Genomic DNA, 12814 nt, shown 5'->3' with positions numbered 1-12814 from the left:
TTTTGCTAGTTTTTGTTTCATTTGAGAGATAATTGAATGCCGAATAGAATGATGGCGAAAAAAGTTTCAAATTTGGGCCCTTGGACTAAGGCCGCTACTCGGCCCTAAGTGTTTTTTGCACATAAATCGAGTAAATCTCATCCGATTTTGCTAGATTTAGTTTTTTATGGAAGGTAATTGAATACCGAAAAGAACGTGGCGAAAAAAGTTTCAAATTTGGGCCCTTGGACTAAGGCCGCTACTCGGCCCTAAGTGTTTTTTGCACATAAATCGAGTAAATCTCATCCGATTTTGCTAGTTTTTGTTTCATTTGAGAGATAATTGAATGCCGAAAAGAACGTGGCGAAAAAAGTTTCAAATTTGGGCCCTTGGACTAAGGCCGCTACTCGGCCCTAAGTGTTTTTTGCACATAAATCGAGTTAATCTCAACCGATTTTGCTAGTTTTTGTTTCATTTGAGAGGTAATTGAATACCCAATGGAAAGTTGGCAAAAAATTTTGGGTTGCTAAAATAATGTCGTAAATTGTTGGTTTTATTTGAAAGGTACTTCGTACGGGCTTTCGTAATTGCGCTATGCGCAATTTAAAAAATGAACAGTTTCAGTAAATATGACAATGCCCAACTTTACTTGCATTTTGGTAACAGACGCATTAGAGGGTTGTAGACGTATTAGGGTTCCGGGCTTATTAGGGCTACGGACGTATTATGGTTGCGGACGAAATAGGATTACGGGTTGTACGGGCAAACGCTCCGACTGTTCTGATGCCTTGTTTATTATAGCCAATGCTCTTAGATTTCCATTGATACCATACTTGCCATATAAGTTTGGAAAAATTAGCAGCTACCGTCCCGTTATAAAAAAAGAGTGATTTTAGGAGCAAAGATTTTTTTTAAGTTTTTTAAAGTCGTTTTTTATTAATAAACAGAAATAAGATAAAAGAATAACAAAAAAAATAAGTTTTTCTTCAATTGTGCAAAATAAAAATGTTAAAATAATTCAAAAAAGTGTGGCCAGTTGCTGCTAATTTTTCCAAACTTATATGGTTTGTATCAAAATTGAAGACTCAGAACCTCTTAAATAGACTTGACTATAACAATAAAACTGAGATTTCTCTTGAGAGAGAATAGTAATTGAGAAATTCGAAAGTATTCACAAGGAAATCAGATATTGAGTGAAAAAATGAATCCGAAAAGATTTTCTCTCATTTTTAAATATTTTTTTTTTTGTAACGATTCATTCAACTCGTATGGTTAAAAGTGATCGCATTTTGTATTGCATCAAGGGACAGTTTATGAATATATCTTTTTATTGATAAAAAAAGACGCAGAGGCATAATGACGAAATCGTTCATTAATAATAACTGCACGTCTGGTCTGCATAATGACTTTCTTCGGGAGTGCTGTTTAGATATATATGTATGTGGCGTGGCATTCATATATTAGCAAGTATTACAGTTTCATATACTATATATACCATTGGCACGTGCCACCCGACGACATATGTACATTATTTTATGCTTTTTTTTGTTTATGGTGAAATTGAATTGGAAATGTACAGGTGCAATAGCATAACATTGTGTTTTACACATGTCAAGCAGAGCGGTTTTGTACTTAAATTCCAGCTGCGGTTCAGCTGATAAATTCAATTTCTTTGCTACCCTATTATAACCAAAAAAATGTTCAGTGTCTCAAATTATATCAGGTAAACGGCTGCTGTTGTTGTTTAACACACCAAATTTTTCGTATGGTATATTTAAAGTACCCAGCGTCTACATATTTTAAATGGTTCTTAGACTTGCACATGTACTCAAGATATTTCTTCTTTTTTTGGGAAACATCTGCAACGGATCCCTTCTGAAATGTTGGTGCTTTTTTCGTGTATATTATTGTAATGTTTCAAATTCGGTGATCGAGGACCGTCGCGTCGGTGACGGTCCGTCACCAGATACAATACGGATACTTGATATCAATTTAAAATGGTATCAAAGTCGTGAAACTGTACAAATTTAGAAGTAATGTTCGATAATTGTCAAAAAATCAATATCAATCAAACGTTTTATCGATAATCGACAAATAAATTGATAAATCAGTCGATACTTATCGTTTATCGATAAAACATTCGACCGATATTGTATCGATTATTTGGAAATTTTATCATGGATTTATGATGTTTTTCAGTGAACATCCCTAAAGACACTTTCAACTGATGGACACTTTTACTCCCTTATTACCCTCCCGTTCTTAATTTTAATCTGCGCAGATGTTTTTATGAGAAGAAAATTTTGTATTTTTCTTTCTTGGTACAGATGTTTTGAGGCAGATGTTTTTAATTTTAGTAAATCACAGCTGCTCACAAAACCAAATTTTCTCATACCATTCGAATCAAAATATTGATAAAAATGTAAAAAGTGAAGTTGTATATCTAATCGCGTTTCGCATTCGATTGATCAATAAAATCATGCAAATTTGTTGTGTTATCTATTTCCCGAAGGGTACTTTTACGCAGATTTTAGGTGTGAAATTTTTAATTATTTCTATTCGAAAACTTACACAAACAGAACTGCTCATACGTCTTTACACCGCTTTATACGGGTGAAATAGTTTCACTCGTGGTAAGATCGCATAAAGACGAACGAACCAGTTTTGTTTGCATGAGTCGAACAGCTAAACACAGCTGAAACAATTTACCAAAAAGTATTCCACTCCTTACTGGATGATCTAAAACTCAACTTTAAATCAATAACTCCATCAAACAATGAATTCGGTTAGATACATATTGTCTTAAAATAATGAATAATATCAGGAGTGTCTGTCAGAACTTACGTCAACTACTGCGTAAGAAAGTTTAAATAAAAGCTGTTGTTTCCTAGCGTTGAAGGCAATTTGTAGTACACTGTGAGTATAAATTTAGAGCTAGTAAATATATTCAATTCAACAAAACAGAAAGAAAATATTTTTCTGAGCAATTGTTTATTAATACGTACAAACAATGTCACAAATACAATTTTAAACATTCAGTTTATTTAACAACTAATGTGCATTATGACATTAATTACTGACAGTGACTGTCCTATCTCGACCAACCGCCGCCAGAGCTTCCACTGCCTCCATGACTGCCTTGTGATCCAGAGCCGCCAGAACTGACTGGTACTAGTATGTAAGTGACCTCAGATCCGCTACTTCCACTTCCGCCACTGCTGCCCCCATATGATCCGCCAGAACTTCCAGATGACCATCCACTATTACCTCCACGTGCTGGACCAGAAGAATATCCACTGCTGCCTCCACCAGAGCTTCCGGAAGACCAACCACCACCTTGGCTTGCACCGCCACTGCTGCCACCGTATGATCCGCCACTGCTGCCTCCGTATGATCCGCCGGAACTTCCTGATGACCATCCACTATTACCTCCACGTGCTGGACCAGAAGAATATCCGCTGCTGCCTCCACCAGAGCTTCCGGAAGACCATCCACCACCTTGGCTTGAACCGCCACTGCTGCCACCGTATGATCCGCCACTGCTTCCTCCGTATGATCCACCACTGCTGCCTCCGTATGATCCTCCGGAACTTCCTGATGACCATCCACTATTACCTCCACGTGCTGGACCAGAAGAATATCCGCTGCTGCCTCCACCAGAGCTTCCCGAAGACCATCCACCGCCACTACTTCCACCACCTGTTATAAAAATAAATTAAAGGTTAATGATGAGTGAAAACTGAAAACTAACTAATGCATTTTGTCCAGTGACCGATTCTGGTCATTATTAAAACTTTACAAATCGAAGGAAACCAAGAGATTATATTGTGAAACTAAAAAACTCTTTGTAAAATCATTTATGAAGGCAAATTATAAGTCACTGAATTTAATTATCAGATTTTTGAATAGATAGACCCAAATGGTTAAGATAACGTAACGAAATTTGCTGTATAAAATAATGATATTTTAATAACTGTCCTTTAATGGAAATTTATTTTTACCAAGGTCTTACTAAAAAATTCACCAAAGTTAGTGAATTTTTTAATGAAATATTTCTCAATATTAGGCAATGATTTTTCCTGTGCTACATTTCACAGAAAATATTGTTCAAATACAAAGCTTTCTTACCTCCGGAATAGCCTCCACTTCCACCACCATGTCCGCCGCCTCCACTTCCGGAACTTTCAACTAGACCGAAGGATAATTTGATTATTTCAAACAGATCTTATTTTGTATTTCAATTAAATCATTCTTACTTATGTAAATGGTTGTCTCGCCTCCACTGCTACCTCCTCCGCCGTATCCTCCACCGTTTCCTCCGCCGTATCCTCCGCCTCCGGAAGAATGACCTCCTATAATTTAAAAAGATTTAGAATCAGTCACTATCAACACTGAGTTAGTTAGTTCTAGATCGATATTTGCTTCATCTGAGCCCCAAATGCAATGTAAATTGCTAACGATTTAAAGCGCGTGCTTGCGATTATTATAACAGTTTAAACAAGTATAACCCCTGTTTCACACTTACGAAAAAAGCACATATTTATCTCTCCGATTACTTCTTAGACAATAGAAAAGAGGTGAGGTTTAGGCAAACGGAGGATAAACAGAGTGTTTTTTTTTGTAAGTGGAAACCATACTTAAGCAGTTTTGTTTGGATGAGTGGATCAGCTGAAAAACAGCTGAACCAAACTCCAAACTGCATTTTGCTTGACTAACTGTAATCTCTAATTTATTGTTACACGCTATTTTGATCATTTTATAACTTAAAAGATTCAACATTTTCACTTTTTGGTTTGCGTAACTCTCTTTTCAGTTCGTTTTGACCAAAAAATTTAAAAAATAAATCCTGAGTGGCAAATTGTTTCCCTTTTTTCTTAAAATGAAAGCAAAATAAAATGATCGAGTCTGGTTTTTGACAATTGAATTTCCTTAGTCTTTTTTTAAATATTTACACACCGAAAATATTTTCCAAAAATAAATTTTTCCCAATAAATCTTCAAAGAAAATTTCTTTATCAAAAATATTTTTCCCAACTAAATTTTTCACGTCTCAAAATAAAATATAAAAATATTTACGCGTCCAAAGAAAATGCGCGTTAAAAGCTTTCCACTAGTTAAAAATATTTTCACGCGTTATAAAAATGTCCGTTTGGGCTCCTAACTCCAAGGTAGATAGATATTTTCTTGACTTGGCATCATATTTATGGCTTAGATCCACACTTTATTTAAAAAAAAGTTATTATTTACCTCCAGATGACCAGCCTCCACCACTACTTCCGCCTCCACCTGAAGACCAGCTTCCGCCTCCACCACTGCTATAACCGCCTCCTCCTCCACTGCTATGGCCTCCTCCTCCTCCTCCTCCTCCTAAAAGTAATTTTCGAATTAAAACCTCATTCAATTCGAAATCGAGAAGGAACAGTTTGATTCAGTTATTTAGAACCATGACAATCACAAAGAATACTACATTACTGTTCCTGTACACAAGGCAAAATACACGTAAGGAATTTTGAAAATCGGCACATTTTCTGGTTTATGGTTTATCGGTTCATTGTGAATTTTGCATGTATTTTTATATGGAGAATTAAAAATCTCAAGTAACAGAAAAAGTTTTCGTGTATAAAAATCCTTGTGTGTATCAGAGACTATTTTTCGGAAGACATTATGCCATATTTTCCATTTAAATTTCCAGAATTTTCCTACATTTTTCTAAATTTTCTCAAAAATATTTTCTATTTGCCACAAAATATAAAGTTCTAGCCACGAACGTAAGTTATTTTGCTCTCTGAGTCAACTGAACATGAAGTAATTTTCCCAATGAACAAATTTTCCAAAATTGGTAAGATATTTCAAAAATTGCAAAAAAAAAATAAAAAATTGCTAAAATGTGTCAATTTTTGAAAAATATAATTTTGGAAAATTGAAAATTAAAAATGGTATAGGGCATACTGATATTTGTCGTGAAAAACGGAAGAAATCTTTCTTTATGTAATGTAAGCGTGCGCTGCGCGTGAGCATTTATCTACTTTAATATTAATTTTTGTTGAAAATACAAACAAAATCGGTATTTACCTCCAGACGACCAACCGCCACCACTACTACCGCCGCCGCCCGAACCTCCTCCAAACTTGCTAAATAATCCTCCTAAGCCGCCTCCTCCTCCGCCACCTCCGAGACCGCCTAGCAAATTTCCAATACCTCCTCCTCCTCCAGAACTTCCTCCAAAGAAAGTAGCTTCACATGCTACCAAAACGGTAAGAAACACGACGAACTGAAAGTAAATTGATAAAAATTTACTATGATCACAGCCGAATTTTCAATTCATGGAAATCACTTTAATTATTAATTTAATATTTAGAAAAGAGTTAATAAGAGCTCGAAGAATTTATATAAAAAAATGTGACAAAAAACTCAGTTTCAACCCGTATGTTAACTGAATGAATTAATAAAATGATTCAAAGACACAAAAAACTCTATATGCCGATTTTTTTGTCGCATTTCGAATGTTTTATTGGATCTTAGAAATTAATTTTATTGAAGCGTGACCGTGTCATATTTCATAAGCAATTCGATGACCTCGAAAAAATTTGCGGCAAAAAACCTTGAACAAATGAAAATGAAAGTGGAAAAAATATTGTCACGGATATGCAGATTCACTAAAACGGTATCAAAAATCATAATGAAAAACCACGCCCGTATAATTCGATACCATTACGAAATCTAAACTTTAGTGTGATTATGGTGATCTAGGGCCATATCATCCGAACATTATTTCCACTTTATTTCACAGCCCATGTTTATCAATTCAACACATTAAAGCTCAATTTTCGAATTTTTAGATTTAAACTTTGAGCCATTTTACAACAGTCTATCATATTTTATACGAAGCCATGTATCACTTCAATAGAACGCATAGTGTCTATATATATTTGCTATACTAACAACTTTAAAACTTTATAACTTTTCACTTCTTAAACAATATAAAAAAATCACTCAGAATTTACCTTCATGGCAGAATATTATCCACAGACAGACCTCTGGCAACTATTTTGCTAAAAGGAACTGCAAAACACTTATATACGTTTATGCAAATCCCTGAAAAAATATTGTTCTTTCTATATAGGATATCGTTAACTCATCTTCAAACTTAATTAATTATATAAAAAAAAGTGAAACCGGTGTTGTATATTCTTAAAGAACGGATAAAAAAATCAATTCACTTTTATTGTTGAATGAAACCAGTATATTTTTCTAAATAAATTAATTTTATGCATAAAATTTTTATTTTAGACAAAAGTAAATTTGATTACATAACGAAATCTTCTTTTCATTAATCCGCCAGCACACCACACACACACCCACACACTCACACATTTTACTATAATCAAAATAATATCTCGAAAGTTAGTTAAACGAATTCATGAATTCAAATATTTTTCCGAAATATTTTAGCGTACAATTATTTTCTAAAATCACCAAAAAAAATTGTTTAAATATGCTTATTAGGTTCTCAAACCATTATAGTCTAGTGTGATCTTTGTTTTCCGGACGAAAACATTTTCGATTTGCAATTCGGCAAGGCATATTGCTGAGTAATATCTTCAATCACATCGATTGAATCTATAAAGGACCTCCTCGAAGGATACTAGTAGTCAAAAATATAATTCATTAAGTTCGCTATAAATTAAAATAGTTCCAATTTTTACCTTTTACTACAAAATTGGATCTAAAAGAGTGGTAACTATTGTAAAGCTGGTCGAATTCCAAAAATTCTCTGAAATTCTAAATTCTTACGTTCTGCTGAAACCAATTCGAACAATATTACATGCGATCGGCATTTTGAGTGGAAAAAGATTTTCTGAAATAAAATCCTCGAAGGATTTACTAAGATTGGAAAAAATCTTTTTTGTCAATTTTAAAGAAATTTCAAACATTTTTAAAGATTTTGAAGAATTTTTTTAGTTGAAACAATACCCTCTCTAGCAAACAAAACTTCGTTTCGGTGCTGTCAAAAAACCACCTTACTTATTTGTTTGTAGAATCATGCACTGTTGACTAATTTCTAATTTTACATGTAAAATGTATAGGCTTACATTGCATTTTTACCACTTTAATAAACATAGTTGGATTGCTAGAGAGGGTATTGATTGAAAGAATTTTTTGAAGATTTTCAAAGAATTTGAAAATTTTCTTGACAAAGGATTTTCTATTTCCCATCGGCGTAGCTCTCAAAGTATGCTAATAACCTCCCGAAATACTTAGTTAACCTTGGTAAAATATAATACTACATGCCCAGCAGGTCTGCCCAGCATTAATGACAGTCATTAATGACAGTCAAGAACCCTTACAAAATATGACAGAAGTCCCTGTATGCATACTTCCAGGATCACTGATATCGTATATTTTAGGTAAATTTTTTGTGTGTAAACACACAGCAGAATACACACAAAAAATTTAGCATCGCAAATTTGACGATAGCACTGCTCCTAGCACGAACACCGAATTAACAAGTGTCAAATTTGGAAGCTTTAGTGATAAGAGCTACCGCCTGGAATTGTGTGTATTGTGTACACTCTTCAAGCAAAACTGATCGTAGTGACAGCTGCCAAATAGAGTACTATTTTGTATTAATTGGTTTTTACAGTGTTTTACAGTTGTATGACACTCTCTCAAGATTCAGTACCCTATTTATGATTAAAGTGCGTTGAACGAAAACAAGTAATCTATATTCACAAAAGAGGCGCACTGCCTGCTATTATTCCATGAGGCTCCGAATATTTTCTTTGTTCATGCTGTGAATTGACCCAAAAATTGTAGAAATAAAATTTTACAAAAAAAAAAATTGGCGTCACAAAGTGGCAGGTACAAATGAATTTTGCAAGTATTTGGTACAAGTTGGCTCTATTTAAAAAGCTACACCTTAAGGATATCCCAAACTAACTGAACAATTCCGTCTGAAATTAGAAACATAGCCAGGTGACATAAACTATGTAAATGTGCAGCACATTGATTCAGATCCTATTTTTGAGAAAATATTTTCCTAAATTTTCTTGAAAACTTTCTGGAATTTCTAGAAAAGTATTCTGAGGAAAATTTTAATAATATCGAGAAAATCTAGAAGTTCAAGAGAAAAATCTCATAAATTGGCTCTGCATTAGGCCGATCTGTGGCCCAATTACGAGTGTATCTAAACTCAATAGGCTTCCCCTTTTTCATAAAACAATTACCTGCCTCCTGTATTCAGAATAATGAATCTGATACCCGACTATTAGACATAGAAGTTTTTGTTCTGTAATACCACGTGTACACAAGACGCTCTTTAGGTTAACTTAAAGACTTAAATAAATATTTGAATCAGAAATTATCATTTAAATAATAAAAATAAATTATTAGCGGTAAGGTAATTACTTCTGTGTCATAATGGTTGTTTATTGCATCGAGTGCAAAGTACTTTAATAGGCTCTAGATGGGTATTTATGACACTAGGCCGCAGGTCATGTGTCATAATACACATCGTGAGTCTAATAAAGTAATTTGCACCGAGATTCATACAACGATTTATGCAACAGAGGCATCGAAAGTTCGCAACTTTCAAACATTATGATGCTGAGTTGCGTAAATTCAATATAATACTGTCAAACATGAGTCAAACGCATTAAATTCGCATAACAATTTTCGGACGGATATAGTCCATGGTAGCCTTTAAACACTAGATGATTTAAGCATACAGATCACAGTGATTTTTATGATGTCACGTCCAATAACGATTTTGTTGTAGCATTGTCATTTGTTGTCAGTACGGCTGATTATGTGTTCATTGTGGTCATATATTCGCCGAGTCGGTGGGCCTGTAAATTCGCCAAATTTTTTATAGTACTTCATTCTCCCTGGACTATTTTTTTGTGTAACAACTTCACATTGATTCACTTCCATGAAATGTCACAGCAGTGAAGTTTGTTCATGTAAAAAAATAATTCTGCGGCGGCAGTCTTTTTATGAAGAAAAGTACTAAATTGTAATAGATTTTACCCTTTGTTTCTAAACTCCATTATCCTATAGCGAAAAGTGTACAAAACTGAAAAGGCAAACGAGTTTTCATCAGTAGAAGTACTAGATTTGTACTAGAAAATTTAAATAAATCTTTTATCAAGCGATATAATCAGTGCCAGAAAATATGACTTGTAAGGCGCGACAAAACTTTCAATAAAACGTTTATTTTTAAATTCCATTCCTAATCCAATACCTTCATTTTGACTCCAGATTCACTACTCTATGATGTGAACTGACTGAGATAAGCACTAAGCCAAGCCTACCGTCGACTAAGGACGTGTCTCACAGCAAATAGTTTTCATTTGACGTACTTAAACCATACAGAATAAGTTTCAAATTGTGGCTTTGCGGTCCACTACTACTTACTCATGTACGCATATCTCAGCCTAATGGCTTTAACGGTTAAAGTTTAACCCTATAGCCGTAGTTGTTTTATTTTTATGTTCATATTTACGACCTGTTTTACTTTGGAGATTTATTTATAAACTTTCCGAAATAAATTTAGAAACAAAATTTTAAGGATCAGATTTTGCTGCATAATTTTTATAAATAAACTGTGAGACTCAACCAGTCAGAACACATTCCTCAACTCGACCGCAACCACTTTTTTGTTTTCAATAATGTCGAATTTCCTCTTCTCGAGTTTCTTGTTCAGTATCAGAAAAACCCAGTTAGTGTCCACTAATTTAGCGATCATTCAAATACCATTTATGGCTGAAGAGCATTTAAGCTCATCTCAAATGTATTTATCTATTGAACAATACAAATAGGAACTAAATAATATATAATCGGCTGGCGAGGAAAAAATGTGAATAAAAAAATGGATTGAGAACAGCACTTTTGAAATCATTATCATCATCATCGATATTTGAGTTGAGTATAGAGTTTCGAAGTTCGTTTTTATTTCCACAAAACTAACACTTCAAAGTAACACCTTTTTTGTATACATAGTTTTTTGTGTGTGTTTAGTTTATACTTACCAGTTTCTAGCTTGATTTATTTTTACATAATTCATGTAGAATATTAGCAGACACTATGGAAACATTGTGAGAAATTATCTGCAGCGATCTTTTTTTTTTCTTTGAGATATGCTTTTAGATATTGATATTCTTCCGTACCGAGATTATAGTATTGTTTGCTTGGAAATATAAAAACAACAAGACGATTGAGAGTGCAAGGTTTCGATTTGAGTGATTTTGATTTCAATAAATGCAAATTCACAACATCCGTGATGCTTAATGCTATGGTGCTATGCTGATGTGTGAAATACATAGAAAAGTTTACTTCTTAAAAAGCACCATCACCAGTGCATATTTTTTGTAATACCTAATCTACTGAAAAATAGACCCTGACTATCACTGATATCACTTCGGTTTAAATGACTCCCAAAAACCTAGTCGAAAAGAAAATTAGCAGATTGAATGAGGACAAGCTATTAACATTTTATATCTCTTCACGACAGTGCAAAGCGAATAACTTGTCACATACGGCTATTCATCTGTTATCGATAACGACGACAAAAATAATGACAAGATCTGGGTAACATGGTCCTTTATATGGGAAAAAACATGTTAAAAAATTGAAGTACAAGATTTGAAATCAACAGATTAGAAATACTTTGATCGATAAAAACACGCATCAAAATTTGTAAGAATTAGATAAATAAATATGACGAAAAAACTTGGTTTTTTCAATGAAAACTGTCTAGCAATAGGCGATTTTACTCAAAAAAGGCAATTTCAAAGATACTTGCCGGTATGTCATGTTTGGTATCCTGAGACCTCAGACTGACTAGTAAACGTAGCTATGTTACAATATAGCGGTGTAAATTTATATGATTTTTGTTTCAATCACGTTGCGGTACTGTCAGTGTTTCCGTGTGGTATTACGTTTAAACTTTTGCCTGGAAAGTTGCCTGGAAAGGGGACTTCATAAAATCGATAAGAAATGGATTGTAATTGGTTGAGGCTGCCCTTAGCTACACCATAAACTATCGTTCAGTTCTTTCCGATTAAGACTTATAACAACGCACTTCAAGCAAAAGTGCTATTAATGACAGCTGCCAAATACAATACTACTTTGTATGAAAAAAGTGTCCGAATTTTTTTACAGTGCCAAAATTTGCAGGATACACTGTCCTGTTTCAGTACCCTATTCAGAGCACTTGAATTGCGTTGCTTATAAGAAAACTTTATAAACAGAAAAATATTTTCGAATTTAAGTTATATCGACAGATGACGAGATACTTTAGTTGCGATTTTGAACAGATTTATGCTAAAAAATCGAGGAAGAAAACGTTTTTGGCGTACTTTATTCTGATCAAAACTAAAATGTAATAGACGGCAATCATATGACCAGTATTATTATCTGGTCTATTACTTCCATCGATCGTTGATTTCGAATCTTGTACTTCATTTTTTGGTAACATACATTTTACCATATGAATGACCATATTACCCAGAGATTGTCATTATTTTTCTCATCGTTATCGACGAGGTTATCGATAACAGATGAATATGAATAGCCGTATGAGCCAGGTTGGTTGCTGTCAGCTTGCCTTAGATTCTGTACGGCAAAAGTTTAAACGTAATACCACACGGAAACACTGACAGTACCGCAACGTGATTGAAACAAAAATCATATAAATTTACACCGCTATATTGTAACATAGCTATGTTTACTAGTCAGTCTTAGGTCTCAGGATACCAGACATGACATACCGGCAAGTATCTTTGAAATTGCCTTTTTTGAGTAAAATCGCCTTTTGCTAGACAGTTTTCATTGAA

At 34.0% G+C, this 12814-nt stretch overlaps 1 protein-coding gene across 7 annotated transcripts; it reads right to left on the bottom strand.

Annotated features, from left to right (window-relative positions):
* Nucleotides 1-2953: 2953 nt before the first annotated feature.
* LOC119078130 (loricrin-like) lies at nt 2954-7076 on the bottom strand. Of its 7 annotated transcripts, none has more exons than XM_037185602.1 (7): nt 6983-7076; nt 6051-6249; nt 5226-5345; nt 4236-4331; nt 4108-4167; nt 3364-3678; nt 2954-3282 (listed from the first exon to the last, which is right to left on the bottom strand). In XM_037185602.1, the coding sequence occupies exons 1-7, from the start codon at nt 6986-6988 to the stop codon at nt 3071-3073; spliced, it is 1008 nt and encodes a 335-aa protein (XP_037041497.1). In that variant the 5' UTR covers nt 6989-7076; the 3' UTR covers nt 2954-3070. The 7 variants fall into 7 exon arrangements, with proteins under 7 accessions (XP_037041497.1, XP_037041495.1, XP_037041491.1 ...); XM_037185600.1 differs by having other exon boundaries at nt 2954-3218; nt 3261-3678; nt 6983-7074; XM_037185596.1 differs by having other exon boundaries at nt 2954-3678; nt 6983-7074.
* Between the last annotated feature and the right edge of the window lie 5738 nt (nt 7077-12814).

Source organism: Bradysia coprophila, unplaced genomic scaffold (genome assembly GCF_014529535.1).
Source record: "Bradysia coprophila strain Holo2 unplaced genomic scaffold, BU_Bcop_v1 contig_24, whole genome shotgun sequence".
NCBI lineage: Eukaryota > Metazoa > Arthropoda > Insecta > Diptera > Sciaridae > Bradysia > Bradysia coprophila.
The sequence above is the reverse complement of the archived record's forward strand: the minus strand, read 5'-3'. Positions and strand labels throughout refer to the sequence as shown.